This window comes from Sphaerodactylus townsendi, linkage group LG01 (assembly GCF_021028975.2).
Source record: "Sphaerodactylus townsendi isolate TG3544 linkage group LG01, MPM_Stown_v2.3, whole genome shotgun sequence".
In the NCBI taxonomy this organism is placed as follows: domain Eukaryota; kingdom Metazoa; phylum Chordata; class Lepidosauria; order Squamata; family Sphaerodactylidae; genus Sphaerodactylus; species Sphaerodactylus townsendi.
In genome coordinates this window covers 100,215,062-100,237,801 of record NC_059425.1, presented here as the reverse complement: position 1 = coordinate 100,237,801, position 22,740 = coordinate 100,215,062, and the positions used below count along the sequence as shown (strand labels likewise).

General features: G+C 40.8%; 1 protein-coding gene across 1 annotated transcript in view; it reads left to right on the top strand.

Moving 5' to 3' along the window:
• PPP1R14C (protein phosphatase 1 regulatory inhibitor subunit 14C) overlaps window positions 1-2,901 on the top strand; it is a 37,405-nt gene extending 34,504 nt beyond the window's left edge. Inside the window, exon 4 of the mRNA XM_048488859.1 lies at window positions 31-2,901. Within this exon, the coding sequence (XP_048344816.1) occupies window positions 31-105 (75 nt within the window). The 3' untranslated portion in view covers window positions 106-2,901. The remainder of the gene's footprint in view (window positions 1-30) is intronic.
• The last annotated feature ends 19,839 nt before the right edge of the window (window positions 2,902-22,740 follow it).

The following is a 22,740-nucleotide window of genomic DNA, read 5'->3' as shown; positions in this document are numbered from 1 at the left end:
ATGTTTTGTTCTGCACTTTGTGTGTTGTAGGATTTTATCAAAGAACTGCTAACTCGGATAAAAGGAATGAGGAAACTGAGCCCTCCTCAAAAGAAAAGTATATAACTGGAGTGGGAGCCATCCTGAGAGACGTGACCATGTAACTGGAACTTTTGAATAGAACACATTCTAGCTTAATTGTTATAAGCAATTTAGTTCTATTTTTTATTTCTTTTCTGACTTTGTGTTTTTAAAGATTTTTTTAAGTGTCAATTTTTTTTATCATGGATTATCAACATCATGGATGCTGTTTTTACTACTTGAGGATGATCAATATAATGGGGGGAAACTGCCAAATTAGAGACTGTCCCAGGCAGATTTAACTGTCCCAGGCAGTAATCTTACCTAATGGATTGTGTGTAGAACTACTTGGGAAGGATGTTTTTCATTGTTGTCTCTCTTTTTTTTACTACTTGGATCACTTAAGTTGTACATCCAACTCATGGATATCAAGATTCTTGTGCTTGTGTACATAAATTATTGAGTGATTTACCACTACTTCACTTGGGTGGAAGAGAAATGTGGTCTAGTCAACCATTTAAATGGAAGTTGTAACAGATGTGGTGTTGGGGGAGGGGGAGGGATGCAATTTGTTACAGTGAATGGTGCCACTGTTTCTAAATGCATTTAAAGCATTGGGGTGAATATTTTCATTCACAAAGTAACACATGAGCAAGCTGGGGATTTTAAGGGCTTAATTTTGAGGGTTTGAACTTACTTTATTGACTTTGATGCTTAGCCAGATCATCTCCTCTTCACCTCATGGTCTGTTAGGATTGTATTAATCGACTGCCTACGGGTTTGATGCGATAGTGGATGGTCGGTGCTGTTTCAGAGGAGCTTCTTGTAAAAGGAAATACAATTGCAGGCAAGCTGATTCTGTGTTTGGCCCACTGCAGTTCCTTATCACTCTTCTTAAACTACTCTTCTTCAATGTTAGATCACTTTCCTAGTGTTGACATCAACCCTGGGGGTGGAGACTTCTTAGTCATGAAAGCAGGATCCCGTTACTCTTCAGGAAAACATTTCACAAGCTACCATCTGCTGGTAGATGCTAGTCTAGCATTTTATATCAAGGGTGCTCTGAACATAATTTTATTTTTAAAAAGACAAAATACATGTTTGTGAACTTTATGTACACTGGCAAGCTTTTAAAAATGTATTTACTTTTGTAATGTTTTATCAATGATTTTATTTACTTGATATTTACTCAAATAAATGCAACAACTTGTGGCTTTGTTTTATATGTATTTTAGTTGTCAGCATACAACTGGAAATTAAAAGTGTCTTCATTGTACTGATAAGCAAAAATAGGATGACAAACAACTACAAACCTGATCCAGTTTAATTTTTGTTTTTTAAAAACTCACGAGTCTCTCATCAAATGTATGTTGGAGTGGGGTTTTTTTTGGTAAAAAGTGCCTCCTGGAAAGGTGTGTATGTTACCATTTAGTATAGCTGTTTTTTTTAAATAAAACCCTTTTGTGTTTAAGGGTTTTTTAATGCTTGGCAAGCTATGCTGAGAGGGAGCATGTGCCATAATATCTTGTACAATTATAGCACTCTATAAATAAGCTTTTAAGTCATAGCTGACCCTCATGACAACACCAAAACAAGTGCAACTTATTCATTGAGCAGTGTCACATGTGACTCAATTTAATGTAAGATTTTGGTTTTTGTGGCAAGGCATTATCACTGTATTCAAACTTCCAACTGTGGTTTTTGCACTTCCCTGAAAAACAGCATTCCAAATTGTAATTTGCAGCAAAAGTCAAAATCTTTAACTGTCATGCCTTACATTAGCATGGAAATCCCCCAGATTTGTTCATTTGCTAACAATTCCTGGTTGGTCAAATCTAAATACATGCTAAATGTGATTGTTTTCTGCTGTCACTTTGTGGAATAAAGCCTTCAGTTAACAATACATACTTATTTCATGGTTAGTAAACCACATTATGAGTAATGCATTGCAGATGGCTATGAATTTATATATATGTTCTAATTGTCAGATCATTTCGTTCCCCTCTCTATTTATCAAGGCTTGGCCTGCTCCCACTGCCTTTTGTCCAGATGTCCCCTCAGATTTGCTTGATTTCTTGTTGTCTTTGCCTGTAGAATACTTACTAGTGTCATCTGCTTCTGTAGCTTCCCTGAGTTGTGATTGTTTTACACAAAGTTTATAGCAACCACTCAGTAGCTGCTGTTTTTCCTCCTCCACTACACATGCAACAACAGCTACAAAAAATGACAATAAGCACATATATATAATGAGATTATTTAAGAGAGATTGGCAAAGCTCTGTGGATATCTCCCCTGAAGTTATAGAAATCTCATCTACAGACAGTCTTGCTCAGGAATGTACAAAGTGACTCTCAGTTCTTGCCACTAAATTAAAACATACAGACTTGGTTTATTTTATAACTGTCACCAAATCCATTAGGATTCATTTGGATGCTGTAAAGTAATCTCATGGAGAACAGCAGTTTACAAGCCCAGAACCAGCCTACTTCCCTAAACTCAGGTTCTAAATTGACTACTGATCTGGGCAAGAAATACTTTTTAAGAGACTATTTCTCCAACCTGTCTGCTGTTGTTTCAAATGGGGTGTTTCAAAATGGGATGTAGATGCCATTTTTAGATGAAGGTTACTCAAACCAGAATAGAATGCAAGAAAGTTAAATATGCATACTTTCTAGCACAGTTCAACCGAATTAGGATTATTAGGCAAGACCTAAAACTGATTTTACTCATGGGAGACTGTTTCAGGGGGTGGATGGTCTGGGTTCTAGATCATTGCTCTGGGTTCTAAAGCAGTGGTCCTCAACCTTCCTGATGCCACAACCCTTTAATACAGTTCCTCATGTTGTGGTGACCCCCAACCCTAACATTTATCCATTTTACAGATGGAGAACACTGATGCAGAGAGCCTTAGTAGACCCCTGTGAAAGGGTTGTTTGACCCCCAAAGGGGTCCCGACTTCCAGGTTGAGAACCACTGTTCTAAAGCATCTATAGTTTTGCATCTCTCTCTTTCTAGCATCAGGAAGGAACAGAAAAAACTGGGAGGGCTCTAAGTTGTATTATTTTTAAAACTGGGATCTGAAAAAGGTTTACCTGCCCTTGTGAGTTGGTTTTTTGAAAAGCTAATTGTGGAGACTCATTCTGATAGTGTTTTATATTCCTTATTCTCATGAAGCAGGGAAGGAGAAGTTTTGAACTATCATCACTGGGTGAATCTGGCTAAGATTTGTCAAATTCCTGTAGCAACTGAAATTTATTTTTGAGATAAAAGAGATAGATATTTATTGTCATGGTGACCAACAACTTAAACCCATATTTAAGTTAGATTTCATACTCCTGAAAATGGTGTGTTAAAAAATTTAAGCCAGGAGGCCAAACAAAGAACTAGAAATTAGACATGAAAAATACAGCAAACATCAAGGTATCAGAATAATTAGGAAGTGTATATTGTCAGAATTGTCAGGCAAAGAACATTTCCAAGTAGAGTTGACTTTTAATACTCTCTATATTTAAGCACATAACCGACTGGCACCACATACAAATCTGTTTCAGGCATAAATGATGCCTCACTAATTTTTCAGAGGGTTAGATAATCTTGTATACCTTAAATTCCTCAGCAATGTAGTTGCCGACAATTTCATCCTTTTATAGAATTCTGTATGTCAGGGTTTTCAAAGTTCTCCACAAGCTCCACAAACCTAGGAAGACTGAGCTAAAAATGGTTCTGTTTTCTTGCTTTTAGCTTTATGTGAGCATAAAACAGTGTTGTGGCTTGCCCTCCTACAGATTAGACATGTTGAAAATTCTTCTATTGTTTTACAATGTATGGGAGAGCGGAACTGAATTTTAATTTCTTGGCTAGGTCTACTTGTGGACTTGAAAGGGATCGATTCTTCTCTTGAGCTGCAGTGTAACTTCAGTGATTTAACAATAACTTCTAATGTATTGTAAGATGAGTTGAATCCATGGAACTGAGATCTCATTGTGATTCACCTCTTTATGCTGTGTAGGTGTTCTAACAGAGGAGTGGCATTTCAATAGTACACTGTTAACTAAAGCAGCATGAAACCAGAGCCTCTTTAGATAGGGGAACTTGCATGAACAGAGTCATGCTTGGAATAACTTTGCTTTTAGAAAGAAGGACTATTGTTAATCTGGTTTGTAATAAATATGCTGTGAAGCCCATTTCTCATTTCCCTTTTAAAGCAGGACAGAGGATGCAGGCAAAAGAGTTTTCAATATGCTGATGTAAAATTTCACACCTTGTACCTGCAGGACTGTGGCCAGATGAGTGATCTGAAGGGGAAACCAAAGGCTCATGGTTTCCTCAGCTTGTTTTCAATAATTCACAACTGCTGTCATTTTCTGTGTGAATCCAGATTCAAATATTCTTCCAGGTAGTTAGTTTTAAATAGAAGACAACTACCTCCTCTTGGTTTGAGGATGGGGTGGGTGGTGGAATGTCAGCATTCTAGCCAACATTGGGAATTATGTTTGTAATGACCAGTGGCTCTATGTATCACATTCAGCTTTCCTGTGTTATTCATGAGACCTATAGATTGGGGGCCCTTGCTTATTGTAGGAAGGTTTAAAGTTGTAGCGGACTATCTAGTGAATTGTGCTTAGTCTTCTTACCCTCTGCACTCAGGATATGAAAATGATCGCCACCAAGTTGCACACTCTGACTCATAAAACAAAATCCTGTATTAAGGTGATCCTAGCAAGAAAAAAGAATTCTGCAATGAGGAATATATTAAGTGTTCCGCAATTTTTGTGAGCCATTAGGGAGCAAAACAGAGATTAAGGTTTTTTTAAAAAATATATAAAACAGACTTCTTGTCTCTTGAATATCTGTTTACAAATATACAGTCAGAACACAGTAAGAACAAATAGATTCCTACATGAAGCACCACAATCATTGATTTCCCGTGTGGACCCAAGCAGGTCCTTAGCTGCCTCTGGTCTAGTTAAACTGAGATCTCCCTATCTTACTGTCTGTCTTAATTGAAACAACAGTCTGTCTCTCTCCTAGGAACTCTGTGTAGTATTCTCAAGGCAGGAGATAAGATCTCCTGGCATTTAGAGAAATGATCTCCCACTGAAGAGCTAAATAAATAATCAGCTTGGCAAATGGTGGTCCCCTAAGACTTAGAACAGCAGACCAATCAAATTGGGATATGTTTATTCTACATAATTCAGTTTCTCTCAAGAAGGGGAGGGCAAAAAGCAAGGAAAAGTACCAACACTACCTTCCCCCTACCCAAAGCAGTTATTGTGAATGTTCTAAAGGATGCTAATTACTCAGATGCAATTTCCAAGATCGTCCTGTTGGGAAATATAGCTTTGCTGATATTTGTTGTACACTGAAGAGGAACTTTTGCCTGCTTTGAGAGAACCAGAATGACTGCAACATGGTGGATTCCCAAGCTTGATCTATTTGGCCTTCTAATACACAATTGTCTTCCATGTGGTAACAAGAGGCATTTGATCAATTGTAGAGTTTTTTAATGTTGAAATGGAGGATGCTATTTTTTCTTCATTATGCAAGGTAAACATGAGAAGCTTTAACATAGCCTCTCCGCTCCCCACGCACCCCCTCCACCAAATCTGTTCTAGAGTCTTTAAATACCACTGTGCACTATTGGGAATGATACTGAAAATGATATTTCATGGATTTTGTTTGACCCAGAGATTTAAGTGGTAAGAAACAATGCTTGGATAGTTAGTAATGAGCTTTTACCATCCACAACTTAGTCTGTTTATTGTGGGTGCCTTTTTCATATCATACACTTTAGCTTTTTATAGATTTCAAGTTCTGAACATATCTGTATGCAAAACATACTTTCTGCTAAAGGGAGAGGGAAGGAATGTAATATCCAGCATTGTGATATGTTGAAATGGAAACCCAGTGTTTTGGAGGCTGTTAACAGGTTCTTCAAGTGAGAGAGAAACTACAGACTGACCTAAAACACCACTTTTGAAGCAGAATGCTATCCCCTGGGCCTTCACAAGAGCCAGTTCTTATTAAAATGAAAAGAGTTTATTGCAGCAGTAAATATGGAATTCAGCAGTTTATGAACACTTAATAACAAGTATGAAGAAACTACACAAGAGGTACTGGATTAACTGGTATATTGAACGTAACTTCCAAGAAGTCCCAAGAGGAATTCTTGAGCTGAGTCAGTTTTAGGAAGAACAAAACTGAACTGAAATGTGAAACTACTCTTCCTAAGTGGCTGCATTCTATTATAGGAAGCCAGAAAGTCAGTATACTATACTGAAGAATCCATACAGCATTCTCTCACAGGAAACACAAACTAAATCATGCTAAGAGAAATGGAAGCAACCTTTTAATTCTCAAAAATATAGAGAAATCAATGGAATCTTTCCTTGGTTAGATTGCCTTGATATGGTAATTGGACACACTCATAATTATTTATCCTTGTCCTCCCCAAGCTGACAATATCTTAACAGCTTAAACCATGCGGCTGCATGTTGCTTCCTGTTTTTAACTAAGGTAAAGATTGGATCAGAAGGAAGCAAGCTTGTATAACCCCCACCCCCACCCCCCAGGGTTAATCTTATACATCTCTAAGAAAGACTTCCCTCTTGCTTTTGTAGAAACAATTTATAAGAAAGGAATTGCTATCATGCAAAAATCTTCAGATCTCAAGCCTTCTTCTATCTGTCCACCATCAAGTTTTCTTTATATCTCATGTGTCTTTTTGGCATTGGCCTGAATCACACAGTTGTAAATTTGGTTCTTTGCCTTGGTGGTGGGGCAGAGGACTTAGACGCTGGGGGCGAGGTCTTCTACCATTTTTGTGAGGAATAGTAGATTTTTAAATGGAGATGATTTGCTTCTAAAATGTTTGGATTTCTGGAATTTGTAAAAGTACTACCTAATGGTTGTCACAGAGTTCAGTAATAAAGAAATCTTTATTTTTTTGTTTCCCATTTTCCCAGTTTCAAGAAATTGTAAGCCTGCATTCTTTGTATTTGATTTTCTTAATCAATTTGCTATACTGCTTCTGTGTTCCTATGTCCAGGCTGTAGTTGGCAGCTGATTGATTCAATGGAATGATTTCCCTTTCTTGTGTGAAGTTTCCTCAAATCAGAACGTGAGACAATAAACCTGTTTTGAATTCAGATTTTCTGGTCTACTTGACAGGATGGGAGGGGGAGTGTTTTTAACACTATCAGAATTTTTTTTTTTAATATCTGGAGTTACAGAAACAGGTGAAGCTTGTTTAAGAAGTGGGTGAGAACACACCACAGCAGGCCACTTTTCAGGTGCTGAACATGCTTTAGTCCAAGCTGGACATAAAATCTTATTTGCTGACATAGACATTCTTGACAAGACAACTACACAGGGAAACCATTGGAATCCACAAACAGAGACACTTCAACAAAAAAGAGAATCTGAAAATCCACAAAACCTGACTCCCATTATTAAAAAAAAAGTGGACTTTTCAAACACCATTCAACAATCATCAGATGCTACATACGTCACCCGGACACATACAAATGCACAGCATCCCATTCCCACCTCAGAGGTGGACAAAACAAATACCCAGCTAGACAAAAACACTCCACCCTGTGCCACAGAGACAAATATTTTAGGCTTTGTTTTCTGCATCAATTCTTTAAGCATTTCTAAGAACAAAAGAAACTCTGAGATACTTAATGCCACAGGGCCATTGTGAGATGTCAAACACTAGCACAATTACTCTGTCTGACTCAAAGCCAAATTGCTGAACTATTTAAAAGAATTGCTTTAGGGAGAAAGAGTGTACCTTGAAAAAATTCAAAACACAGAGCAACTCTAGTTAGACTCTAAGGTCTTATATTGAGTGATGCTATCAACTATACACATCAATCTTAAGTGAGAAGAAACATACAAACTCTGAATACAAAGTGAATGTGGCTCTAAGAGCTTCAATGAAGTACAAAAAAATTAAGACCACTCGATTCAACTTTTTTTTTTTATTCCAGGTGAATTTCTATCCATAAAGTCATAATTGGACCAATTCCCATCGTGACAGAGTAAAACAAAAAAGGGGTGGGAGTAAAGTAAATGTCTGCTTCAAGCCGGAAAAGTAAATAAAAGGAAGAGGCAGACAGAATTATTGTGACCCCAGACTGTTTTCTATAAGCTGGCAGTAAGCCCGAACAGTTAACACATAATACTGGAGATGTAGGGAAAAATTAGTTCTACTCTGAGCTGATTAATTTAGATGTGGACAATCTAATGTTCTTTAAATGATCACAACTAGCAGTTTTCTTCAAAAGATCACTACAGGCTGTTTACGTCTCTGCAGGAAAGTCTGGAGCAGTGGAGTGTAGCTCTCGCAGCCCAGTAAAAAGATTCAGCAGCCACTGGAATCTGAAACTTTTTGATCCAGCCTTGATAGTACTTGCAGAAAATGGCAGGATATTTGATATAATGTTGCAAATTCACATCTCTTGGTTTCTTGGTAAACTGGTGTCGTTGCATTGATACTAGTTTGGTGTAATCTGAACCTTGGCTGGCACTCTGCAGGAAGCTTATTAGAAGCTACTGACAAACAGGACCCACGTGGCAGCTGTAGAACGTTGGGCTGCCTGTCACCCAGGAAGGGGTTAACCCACATAAGTGACCAACAGATGTGGTTATTGCCCAGAATTAAGATCTCTATAGCTTGCTGCCTTCTGTCAGCCCCTGTGTGCTGGAATCTGACTTGAGTTTTAAGATCAAGTTGCGAGGGGGTGGGTGGGTGAATAGCGTCGATTAGTTTGATAAGGTAGATAATCAGACTGTCCCCTTTAGTTGCATTTTGTCTATGTAATAGTGGAGTAGTGAGCAATTCAGTGTTTAGAGCTAGTTTAGGAATATAGTGATTTGGCTTAGTATATAACTATTAGTATTAGTTATTGAGCTAGGCCTCGTCTTATATTGTATTATTAAGTCACTAATTAGCTAGCTAGTGGGGTTTGCATTTTGATTAGTCCTAGGCAAAGGATGTCTTTTTCTGCTTGCATCCATGGAGAGGCCATAGGAGTGTCGGAGATCCCAGTCATTGTGGGGTGTGGGAGGTATAGCAGTAGGTGCAGGCTGAATGCAAGACATAGGGGGAGATATGGATATGCTCGCTTGTTGTCTGACCTGTGGCCTATCCCAAGGGATGCAGGTTGTATGGTAGGTGTTCCTTACTCTGCTCCGAGGCTGCTATTGATGAATGCGAGGTCTATTAACAACAAAATTGCCACTCTCCGGGATTACCTTGGAGAACAAGCTGTCGACCTCCCATGTGTCATGGAAGCCTGGGTGAGGGAGGGAGAGACAGTTGCCCTCAATAACCTCACCCTGGATGGTACGGTGGCAGTCCAACAGCCTCGGACACAGGGCTGGGGAGTGGCGGGGCAATGCTTGTTTGTGATACTATTCCCTTTAGGACGTCCCCTGTCCCGGTGATTGATGGCATAGAGTGTTTGCTGGTGTACCGGTCGCCTAGCATACTGGCAGACAGTCTGTCGTGGCTATTGGAGGTTGTCTCTGGGTGGGTGTTGCAGCACCCAAATTTGATTGTTTTGGGTGATTTCAATGTCCATTCCGATTTGGCCTCCTCCTCAGTAGCTGCTGATCTAGTGTCAACCATGGCAATGCTAGGCCTCTCACTGGTTAACACCGGGGATTCTACTCATTAGGGAGACCACACTCTGGATCTTCGCGGCAGGAGAGCATCTCCTATCTACTATTGATAGAGTGCCGTGGTCCGACCACTATGTTCTAAAGGCCCAAATTGATGCTGCCATGCCCCCTGTCTAGGCAATGGGCGTATTTGGGTCTGCCCATGGAGATTAATGAACCCTGAGCGATTCCAGGACATCCTGCAGGAGACCTCACCCACTGACAACACTCTTGATGCACTGGTAGGGAGCTGGGAGACCAGACTCTCTGAAGCCATTGAGCTGGTTGCCTCAAGATGCCCTCTCTGCTCCCATGCCAGGTCAGCACCTTAGTATACTAAGGAGCTGCAAAAGATTAAATGGGAGCTGAGACGGCTTGAGCGAGTGTGGCGGCAGATTTTTGACAAGGGGTCATGACGCTCGTAGAGGACATTTATGAAGGCCTACGAGAAAGCAGTGAAGGATGCCAAAAGAGCTTTCTTTGTTTCCTCCATTGCATCTGCAAACTCATGCCCAGCACAATTATTTAGGGTAATTCAGACTCTAGTGACCTCTTTGATCGGTCCAAAATCTGAGGAATTAGCATTCAGCTGTGAGGCATTTGTTAGCCATTTTGCAGAGAAAGTCCTATCCCTCTGCCAAGCCCTTCCTGCCACAGTTGATACAGTAAAGGAACTGGAGGCCCCTTGGCCATCTTCTGGTCCTTGCTTATACCACTTCAGTTGTCTTGACCCCGATGATGTAGATAGGACTCTGGTAATTGTGAGACCTACCACTTGTTCTTTTGATCCGTGCTCTTCCTGGTTGGTAAAAGCCAGCAGGGAGGAGCTTCGGGGTCACCAGTTGAAAATTGTTAACAACTCCCTTGAGCAAGGAGTGTTTCCAGGTCCAGCTTAAAGAGGCAGTGGTTTACCCACTACTGAAAAAATCTCAATTAGATCCATTAGATCTAGCCAATTACTGCCTAGTCTCGAATCTTTCATTTCTGGGCAAGATAATACCTACGGGACTGCCTCTCCCCATATTGCCCAACTAGATCCCTCTGCTTATTGGAGGGAAATTTACTGGAGGTCCTCTCATTGGAGGGAAATTTACCTGGCCCAGAGGAGGTCTGGCTGGCTTCCACAAGGGCTAGGGCTTTCTCAGCCCTGGCCCCCACCTCGTGGAATAAGCTCCCTAATGAGATCAGGGCTCTGCGGGACTTGAGTGAGTTCCGCAGGGTCTGCAAGATGGAGCCTTTCTGCCAGGCATGCCTGTCTAACCAGCCGGCCTAATCAGTACTAACATTGACCTCCCATGGGTGCATGGGGGGGGGGGATTTCACCATCTGTGGTTGTTTTTAACTGTTTTTAACCGTTATTTTACTGGCTGTTTTATCTGTTGTGCTGCCCTAAGCCCTTCTTGGGAAGGGCAGGATACAAATAAAAATATAAAATAAAATAAAATAGAGCATAATCAAATTTTCATTAAGATCCTAACAAACATATTGTTTCTGTTTTGCAAGGTGAAGGAGGTGATCTCTCACACTCACTGTGAAGAACTGCACAGTTACTGGGGATGGCTTATTCGCGTTGCTCGGCACATGAGGGAACTGATCAGCTTGTTCAAGTTGGAACTGAAAATCAAATGGAAGCTGCAAACGTTCATGTAAAAAACTCCCAACCATTCCAACAGCAACTCCCATACATGCCAAAAAATCCCATACGTTCCTGCCTTATCACCAAGGCCACAGAGGACAAATCAACTAGTATAACTCCTGAGCTTCGATGTTCAGCAGGACAACATATTATATGAAACTGAGGCTGCTGTTCCATGAACCATGGTTCAAGCTTCCAAAGCAGCTATTTTGGACACCATCTGTTGAACTCGTATACAAATAGATTTGACCAACCCACAGGGCTGTTGAACTGAATCCTCAGTGTTAGCAGAAAGTTGTTTTTGTTCTCAAGACTGCTGTTTCGGTTGTTTGGGTTGTTGTTTTTTAGCTGAGCAGCATTGTTTTCAGCCAGAGAATTGCCTCTTCTTAACTGTCAGTGGCAGAAGGTTCAGCAGCTGTTTCAGTTTCTTTTCCTTTATAGCTCATTGATTTGAAATTATAACCCAATTTACTGGAAAAAATGATAACAAACAAAAATAGAAAAAAGGGAGAGCAAAAGAAATACCAGCTTTGGTAGCTGATATATTGAGAAAATCTAGGAGACATAGAGAGTTGGCTATAATTTGGAAGAATGAAGCGTAGCTTGAGAGAACTATTAGCTAATGTTGCTTTCTGACATTTCCCCCCTCTGTGCTGTTAGCTGTTACTGAGCTAGACAGAACTTCCCTCCTGGGAACAAAGTATTTTTCCAAAGTGAACTTCTTTGAGCAGTGGTTACAGCAACAGCAATTCTCAGGACAATCTCCTTTGTTATTTAAACCACACCTCTATTCCTGCTCCCCTTCCAAACCATCAATATGAAGTAATGTGACCAGTTACAGGAACCATAAAAGCGTATGCCAAGCATTTAAGTGGGTATCAGCTGGTACAGCGTACCATAAGAAAGCTGCTGAAATGGTGCCTGTCATCTTCAGCTTTGAGCCCCCCCACCCAAGACAAACATTTCTGATAAAAGAGATGTTGCATTCAGTCCTGGCATATGCTAGAATACAAATGTGTGGAACAAGAGCTGGAAGCATCTTTTTAGGCCAACTATTCTACCCTCCCCCCCTCCACCATCAATAAAGTAAATTCAAAACTAGAGCAGTCACAACAGAACATAAACCAGCCTGTTTCTGAAGCAATTCTGTTTTTGCACATTCTAATGCTCCGTGGCTTAGCCAAGGAGCGTACCTGCTGTGGGGCTTCTTACTCTGCTTGTAGTTCCCCACTGCTGCCCTGCTCTGTCTTTTACTCAAATCAGGGCAGGTGAGGGAACCCGTAAATGGTTTCCCATAAGCCTGGGGCTTTCCCATAAGCACTGCTTAAGCACCGTGAGCTCTTCCAGATTCTCTTTCACACACGCGTGGGAAGCCTCCATTTCCTGCATTCAGATTGGCTGAATCTCACCCCATCTCCCGCACTCACTTCCACTACTTTAGTTGTACATGACAAATCAGGCGCCCTAATCCTAACCCTCACCCACCCTTCTAAAATCCTTGCACGTGCGATGGGACGCTGTCCTCTATCCCCCTCCTTCTAAAATGTAAATCTAAAATCTTTGCATGTGTGAGCAAATCACCGCCCTCCCGTTCACGGTGCTTGCACACTCTGCTTTTCTGCCCAAGGTTTCTCCCTCCTTTACAAAAACCAAGTTTTCTCCCTCCGTTTTTTTCACTGCAAGGTGGGGGGGGGGGCGCCATTCCAAAAGAATCTCAGCCTTTGCAGTTCAGGAAATTCACGGAGCAAAGCCATTGCCGCGGGGCTGCTCCGGGACAGAAATGTGGCAGCCATTCTGCAGAACTGAGGGCTGTGCGAATCTCCTGATTACCATCGGGGCATTCCCCATGCCAACAGAGGGACAATTCCAGCATGCAAAAGCAGCCTAAGAACATGAAAGCAAACTCTGCTAGATCATATGGTGGTTCATCTAGTCCGCACAGCAGCCAACCAGCTGTCCTGCAAGGCGAACAGACAGGGCATTCAGGCCAAGGGTGCCTCCTGGTGCCACCTTCTACGGTAGAACTGGTTATTTGAGGTTTGCTATTTCTGAACATTGAGGATTCCCTCTAGTCATGAATAGTAGCCACCAGTGGACCAGATCCTTCGAATCTAACTACCTCTCCCTTTGAAGCCATCTATGCTCTTGGCTGTCACTATATATCCTCTGGCAGTGAATTCCACAATTTAATTCCTTGGTGAGTAAAGAAGTATTTCCTTTTATTTGTCCTCCAGTGACAGAAAGCATGCCACTCCCTTAGAAAACTGGTGTAGAACTGCTCTCATTTACTAGTCTCTAAAATGCCATTAGACTCTACAGAGAATTGCTGAATTTCCAAGAGAACAAATGTGAACTTAAACCTATGAATGACTAAAAAATATAGTTAAAAACTGGTTCCACTACTATCAACTTCCAGAAACACTTAAAGCTGATTACAAAAATGCAGGTTTTTAACACACTAATGACAGACTTTGAGAGTAACTTATGTACAAATGGTGATAAACTGATTACTGAAATGTATAAGATGTTACTGAAATGAGATACAGAAGATAAGGTGGTTAAGCCTGTAGTGATTAAATGGAATTGAAATGTGGTAGAAACATACAAATGGAACAATGGGAGAAACTGTGGAAGAAAGTTTTAAAGTTCACCACATGTTATGACTGGAAGAAAAATGACCATAAAATGATGTATAGATAATATTTGATGCCAAAAAATGGCAAAGATGTTTAAAGGTATGTCTAACAGATGCTGGAAATGCCAACAACAAAAGGGGTCTTTCTTTCATATGGGGTGGATGTGTTAAGAAGCTAAATTCTTTTGGAACATTATGTTAAAAGAAATACAAAAGATTCTGAGGACAACAATTGTGAAAAAATCTGAGGCTTTTTTGTTGGGACTCATAGAAGATTTTATTCCAAATCAATACAAACCACTCTTTAGGTATATGACTACGGCAGCAAAGACTTTATATGCACAAAAATGGAGAGACAATAAAATATCGACTGGATTTTGACAGTCACAGAACATTTCAGAAATTGCAAAGCTGATGTCTCTACTAAGGGATAATAATATGGACAACTTTTCAGAAAACTGGAAACCTTTTACAGAATACCTTTGGAAAACCTATTCAAACCAAGAGACAGAGGTCCATTTCACACAGCCCAAATAAGACATCCTGAGGACCTTAGAAAAGATGTTCTGGGAAGGAATTTTTGTTCATCTTTTTCCCCAAGACATCCTCAGGACACCTTCTTTCAGCATAAGGCATATTTTTTTTTGAAAAAGCTTTGTGCACCTTTTTTCCTTAAAGTGTCTGCAAGACATCCCCTGCCTGGCTGTGCAGAAGGCAGAACTCAGGAGGCATTTTATTTTTCCTGCCCAAACGTTTTGCTGTCTGGTTAGTTTCACCCTCCGCTTACACAGGACATTTTGTGTGCTAGCAAAGGGATTGTCCCTGCCTCCATTTGCTGAAGGTTGCCCCAGGATGTTTGCTCTGCAGGCTCTGATTTTGGACACCTTTTCAGTAACAACAGCGCTCAGCTCCTCCTGCCTTTTCAGTGAAAAGTAGTAGCATTCAACTCCTCCTGCCTATTCTGGTAATATATAGTTTTCCTCTTTTTTTATTTTGGCAGAGCTATCTTCAAAGATATACAGACCTGCATAAGAGAATCTTAGCCACTCAGAGGACTTCTATTACAAAGCATTGGGACTGTGCAGGACAGATCTACTGTCCACTGAGAAGCAATGTTGGTTTGATACTACCAACCCTACCTGTCTGTGTTGGCTCAGCAGAGTATCTCTGTAGCCTGTTCACAAATTACAGTGAATGCATGTACAATCTTGTACACTTGACTTTGAACATGTGATACAAACCCCACAATTATCTAGGTACCGGCCACTGGTTTCAGTTGATGCTTACAAATGTGATGCATGTGCACACATATGCAGAAAGTATATATGTCTTCACTGTAACATATAAATAGAGCTATTGTGTTTCAGAGGGCAGAAGTAGTTGCAAAGGAAGCACAGAATTCAATTTTAGTGTTGTGTTGAGAGGATATACCATGGTGAACTAGGGAACTATGTATAGGATATAAAGCAAGTACGTGCACAAGCTGAAATTATGCTATTAACTTGGATTTATCAAAATTCTGGCAACCAGTCCAGAATTCAGATTTTTGCACCCAACTCTCTCTGTCAATTGTTCCCAAAATTTGACTAGGCCATTTCATCCTTTTGGCTGACAGCCACGTTTGGTGCCTCTTCCGTACACATATGGGAAATGGCTGGGCACTGGGAATTGAACTTGCATGCCAAGCAGATGTTCAGCCACTGAGCCAGTCACTTCCTGGACCATTCATCTGACTGACTGTCACTCGCATCTAAACGAACACAGGCATTCTAGATATTTCACAGGAAAATGGCCACTATTATGATTTACATTTGTAGGATGCCTTTTCCCTTGTGGGCTCAGGGCAGCTTCCATCATAAAACAATACTATAAGATAAAAACAACATCCAAAAATCTAACAAGTCTCTGCTAAAAATAGAATCCCAATGGTGGAGAAATTCAAAATTTAAGACATTAAAATCCCAACAGCCTACGCAGAAAGGTAAGAAAGGAAAGAGCTGGAGAAAGAGGGAGGCCAGTAGAAGATAAAATCATTGCTGCCTGAACCATATGCCTGATGGAACAACTCTGTCTGACAGGTCCTGCAATATTTAAACTTTTTAAAAATAATATCTATTTTATACTGGACTTCTCCATTGAGTTTTGAACTTCTGCAATTTAGTACTCATCTGTCCCTTAAAATTAAGCACCTCTGAGTTTTGCCTAACTTCTGTGTTCTCAGTCTCTATGGAAGTATAATGCAAATATGTATCTAGTTCTCCATACAGAATCCTGCTGCTTTTGTGTCTGTTCTCTCAGCTTACACCTTCGGCAGCTCCCCCTTCCCTCCCAGTGGTGGGACCCTGATATTTCCCTGCACCTGAGGGCAACTGTTCACATTCTGAAAGGCAAACAGCTGACTGGTTATCAGTCACTAGCCTCATGCCTTTGAAGAGCATTGTTTGCTCAGGCATTTTCTGAAAACTAGGCAAGCTGCATACAATGGACTGAATGGAACACCCTTCATACAACCAGAAGTTTCACACTAATTCAAAAAACACAAAGGAACCTTCTAAGATTCCTTTCCATGTACTAACCTCATTTGATCAGAGACACTGCTGCCAGAACCTAAGAAATGGCCTGAATGAAAGCCACTTGTTTCTAATGTAAAACAAAGGGAACCCAAACTTTGATTGTGTATAAAGTAATGGCCTGGGTTATTTTTAACTGTGGCAGGAGTGCTGAATGTGTAAGGCGAATCCTACTGATACAGGAGATGCTTTACATTTTCTCCACCAGCACAAGAGCTCAGGTTACTGAACTAAACCGGAATAACAAGCTACTGTGCTAATCCCGCTGTTTCTGTTTTAAGATGCTCAGTGTATTTGATGGATCTGTGTTATTCCACTCTCTTACCAACACCAGCAAGCACTAGGCGATATTGGCCGGTGAAGATTCTTCCCACCCACCACCATTTTGCAATGTGATCCTTAACACCTTCCTTCCCAGTTAGAAGTTGGGGGTGTTTTTGTTTATCTTGCTTTGATGTGTTTGTTTATTATGGGTTCTCCACAGTATTTTTTTTTACTTGATTGGCTTTCTATCTTGACTCCATCTAAAAAAGCTAGAAGCAGTCAGCTATGTTCCTAGGGTATTTAGTATATAAAACAATTTAACAAGTCACAAAGGTGCAAAAATTTCTTAGCTGGATGGTAGCTGCTAAGAATCCTTCTCTGCACTTCCTTGCACTTCTGAGTGGGGCACCTGAAGGCAATTGGAAATAGCAGTGCCATGGGGCAATTTGGGGTACTTTACTGAATTACAAAATTTGCACTCTGCCTTTCTGCCTTCATCAAGGCCTTCAAGGCAGCTAGCATATAAAAAACATACATAATAAAAACATGGCTTTAAAATAATTGAACCCAAAGCTAAAATACATAACACATACATGAAAACAGCAGTTAAAATATAGGGTTGGAAGATGAGATCACTGAGCGAATGCCAGCCTTCATCTACTGGTGGAAGACCAAAACTGGAGGGATTAGATAAGTATCCCTAGAGCCAGGACCAAGAAGGCTCTCCTCAAGGTTGCTACCTGCCTATCTCAGAAGGCAGAGCCATCTGAAACAGGGCCTTGGAAGATGACAGTAGCAGCCATGCAGGTTCACAATAAAGTATTTATATTTTGATTTATAACCCGCCCTTCCCCGCATTATTTATCAATAATGATAAAACATACAAAACAAATAAGCATAAAAACATAAAAGCTTAAAATAGTTTAAAACAATAACAATGGATGGCATCATCCCATACCCTTAACATATCCCTGGGAGGCCACAGACAACAAGTTGATTCAATTCAGACCTGGCTGGCCAGATATAAAAATCTGATGGAACAGCTCTGTTTTACAGGCCCTGTGGAAACTGTTCAAATCCTGCAGGGCCCTGATCTCACTGGGGAGCTTGTTTCACCAGGTAGGGGCCAAGACCGTAAATGTCCTGGCCTTCATAGTGGTCAGTCGGACATCTTGGGGGCCAGGGACCACCAGCAGATTTTCCTCTGATGAACGGAGGGATCTTAAGGGGCAATACGGGGAGAGGCAGTCCTGCAGGTATGCAGGTCCAAGACCACTCACAGCCTTGAAGAACTTTGAACATGATCCAGTACTCGACTGGCAGCCAGTGCAGATGATACAGGACCAGAGTAATCCGGTCCATATATGATGCTCCAGTAAGGAGCCTGGTTGCTGCATGCTAGACGAGTTTCAATTTCCAGATCACAGATAAAGGTAGGCTAGCATAGAGTAATCCAGTCTGGAGGTGACCATTGCATGGATTACTGTGGCCAGATTGGAATGGGAGAGATACGGAGCCAACTGCCGTGCCTCTTGCAGATAGTAGAAAGCTACCTGAGTGGTCCTAATAATATGAGACTCAAGTGAAAGAGCCAAGTCTAAAGTGACCCCCAGGTTCTTGATGGCCGAGGCCAGTTGTAAAGCCTCACTGTCTAGTGTAGGCAGACCAAAGGCCACTGGTCACTCCCCTCGACCCACCCACAGAACCTCCATCTTTGTTGAATTCAGCTTCAGCCTGCTTGCTCTCAACCACCCAGCCACAGCCTCTAAACAATACTGGAGAGCCCCCATGGCTGAGCCCCCGTGGCTGAGGTATGTAGCATGAAGAAATTGAATAGTCTTGCAATGTTTAAATATTTTGATAAATGAATTCTGTTAATCTATTCACAATGTCATGCCCTTCCAGAGGTTTCTGTAAGACTGTTTAGGGAAATTTTCCATCTAGAAGATATTATTACCGATGTTTGGTTCTGCATTTCTCAAAACTGTGAATTTGTGACTGCAAAGATACCATGCTTCTTCACATCAAATATGTTATGAAACAAACATACAGAGTTGAGGGGGAAAAACCTTTGCCCCGTTTTCCTTTGCAAATCTATGTACACAGAGTTGACCCCTTATCTCCTAAGTGGAGGGAAAGAGAAGCAGTAAAAATGAAAGTGAAACCTTTTGGGCAGACTATTCCACAAGTCTGGGATCTCTGTGTGTATAGTGTATAGTCTAAGGCTTATCATATTATTCTCTCCTTGGAGGAGAAAACATATAAAAGAAACCCAGTTTGGGAATATTGTAATGAAGTTCCTCCAGCTATGGGTAAAGCAGGCATGAGGTAAAATCCAAACTCCGCAACAAAGAAATGCTAGGCCTGTTAGCCCAAATGCAACAACATCATGAGAAGTACTTTAATGAAGATGTCAAAAGGAAGATGTTTGAAGAGGCAGAATCTTCAGGTTGATAAACATTTTTATTTCATCATATTTCTTAAAGACTGCCTCAAGGAATTGTCATATTTGAGCAAAAATATATTTGTTATTCATGTGACTGCCGTTTCAGTACAGTTGTTTTGAAGAAATAAAGAGCTAAAACAAGCAAATATTCCTTTTGGGGGCAGTTCTGAGGCAGTGAATACAATGAATAATACTAAGTAAGCTAAAAGGGTATCAATAATAAAATAACAGCACTGACCTTTTAGTTTAGGGGAATCCATCATCAACCTACTGGATTCTGGAAACTATCCACCTTTGAGATCAAACCATCCTACTGCTCTACAGTTTCACAGTTTTCAATATCTCTGTTGAATGTGCACTATAAAATATTTACAACAATTATGACTGAGAGGATAAAATATATTTCTGAAATAATTCATGAAGATTAGACTGCATTTATTGCACTGAGATATATGAAAGACAATGTGAGATTTCTCTTGAATGCAATAGAATATTGTAAGAAGAAGGGATAGAAGATGGCAATTATGTTCTTAGATGCAGAGAAAGCATTTGATAAAGTCTGTTAGCTTTTTCTAATGAAAGCCTTGAAATATGTGAATTGCAGATAATTTTTTAATGAATTAAAAGCATATACACAAAATAGGATGTGAGAATTATAATCAGTGGGTCTTTAACGAATAAAATTGAAATGACAAAAGGAACTTGACAAGATTACCTATTGTCAGAACCTCCTTGAACCAAACAATTGAAACAATTGTGCTGAACAATGATTTCTTTATTGCAGGTCAGATAAGTTCTGTACACGGTCCAAGACGTCTCTGGCTTGGCTCAGCTGAGACGCCTCAATCATAAAGCATCCCGACATCCCTTCCTCTTTCCACCATACAGTTTCTCAGCAGTACTACTAGGAGCCAGAGCATTTGGCCTTCACTAAGAGCGGGAGAGATAAACGGAGCAGAAAGCAACAGCGAAATAGTTTCACACAGCAGATTCATACCAGAGAGAGATCCCATCCCCCAATAAGCAGGCCATCCCGACACCCATTATACCCCTTATTGTTCATATTGGCAATGGAGATATTAGTTATAAGAATAAGATCAGAGATAGATATCCATGGGATTAAAAAAGATAGTGAAGAGTACGAAGTGAGGAGCTATGATAATGATGCAGTTATCTCAATAACTACACCCATGACTGCATTAAAATGTGTATTGAAACAAATTCAAAGATTTGGAACTTATTCTGGGTATAAATTGAATAAACAAGACAGGCATCCCTATCCATAGCTCCAGGGGGCTGTCTGCGGCACCACACTCACATCACACACACCCCTAACCCCCAAGGAACTTCCTGGTAGCACAGGAAGGCTGCACAAGCATGACAGTCTCCCTATCAGTGAGAAGCCCCCATAGGGCTTCATAGATGTACACTATCCAAAAGGATAGAGTGAGTTCCAATCCTGGCCTGCCGGCATAAGACACCAGATGGCAGGGAGGAAGCTGACTGCAGTGGTGGAGGCACAGGGACATGGCTATGGCTGCAGCATCCTATGCTACATCCCACCGCTGGAAAGGGCAGCGGTCACCACACAGCAATGATGTCACCCCTCCACTGGGATAAATGCCCCAGAGAGGGTGAATCTACCAGCACAGCTGCCTTGCCACTTCCACAAGTGGATTCGACCCCTCCTTTGGATGGGGCTGTAAGTTATTGCTATCGAGTATGACAAAAGTGGACAAAGAGGAAATAGAGAAGATGACCAGATATTCAGTTACAAAAAAATAGATATCTAAAAATAAGTGTAACAGGACAAAATGAAAATCTTAACAAAAAAAATTATCAGAAGGTTTGGATTAGAATTAAAGATGCTATACAAAGATGGGAAAAGCTAAACATGTCCCATTAAAAGAATCTAAACTGACATTTTAAAGAAATAGGAGGGCCTCCAGGCAGAGATCTTCTTTGTCTGGTTATGGTTGTAGTAAAGCCATCTTTACTGGCAATAAAAATGTAGTGGTAGCCTAAATTCAGTTTGTACTTTCTCTGGTTCTTTAATTTAGCCTCAGTCCATGACAGAACAGAATCCGAAGAAGTATAAAAGTCAGGTTTAAAATATCTCAGTTCATAAAATCTCTACCATTTAAATTCTGAGATAAGGGTACTCGTGTTGGTTTTTTATTGTTAATTTAATTTACTTAATTTTTTTTAATTCCCTCCCTCCCCCCTCCCCTGTAACACATGATTTTTAATAAAATGGCTCCTTGCAGTTTATAGAGTTCTCAACCTTTAGAATGATATTTATCCTACGTATCAGAAACACCTTTTGTTCAGTCTGGCAACCTGAAAAAACAACCAAACTTCTAACATAGGAGAACGTGAACGGCCATGATGAATCAGACCAAACCACCATCCTGTCCAGCATCCTGTTTCCTAAGGACCACAGTGTTGAAACTTCAGAACAAGGACAGCATGGCATTGAACTTACTGGTGAATGAACCCATTCTGCCCTGTACGACTCATTTGTTCAGTTCTTAAGCTGGGGAAACCAGGTTAATTGCACATCAGGTCCTGTGGCTTGTAGGCCTCCAGTCCCCAGTGTGCTCTCAAGGCATAGGAGCATAGGAACTTCTCAGTTCCTTTCCAGCACAGATCAGTCTGCACCCTGCTGCCCACCACAATGTCTGAAAATGGGCTAAACTCACAGGACCTCCATGTTTCAACATGGAAGATGTCAGAACTGTGCCAATGCAGGGCAGAGCATGGTGCTTGATGAGCTGCCTGTTGTGGCCTCAGCAGAGTGGCATGAGAGTATGTGACTTTTAGGTCACTAAGGAATGCAGAGGTGATTCTAGCATGCATGACAGAGCATGAGCTCAAGAGATAAAAGAGCACTTCATAGATCCTGTGTTCGGCTGAACAACAAGGGTTAAATGTTTTGATCAGGAAATTTGGGGGCATAGGAAAGTTGACCCAATTTCAGCACAAACTGTATTTTTTTACAGATTCAACTGTCCATGATCTCACTTCTGCTAACAGAATAAAGCTGTGATGACACCTTCTTGTGGTCATAAGCATACCTCTGTCTTCCACGGTCCAGCATTCCTAAATGTGGGACACCCACTTTAGTCACTTTTGCTATTCCATTATCAGACCTTCCTAGGTTTCCTATGTTCAGGAATACTGGATCATAGAAAAGAGAGGCCTATGACCACAAGAAGATGTCATCATAGCTGTAGCCTGTTGAACTGGTGAGGGCTGAAACTACTAGTTGAGTAGTTTCTGCAGAGCCTGTAAAACAGAGCTATTCCATCAGGCTTTCCATGATGGCCAATTGGGTTAACATCTATTTTCTGGCCTCCGTGTGTGTGTGTGTGTGTGTGTGTGAGTGGTGGGGACATATTAAATTCTGTAAATCACCATCTGGAGTTGGGCCTTTTAGTAATGATTGTTTAACTGGTTC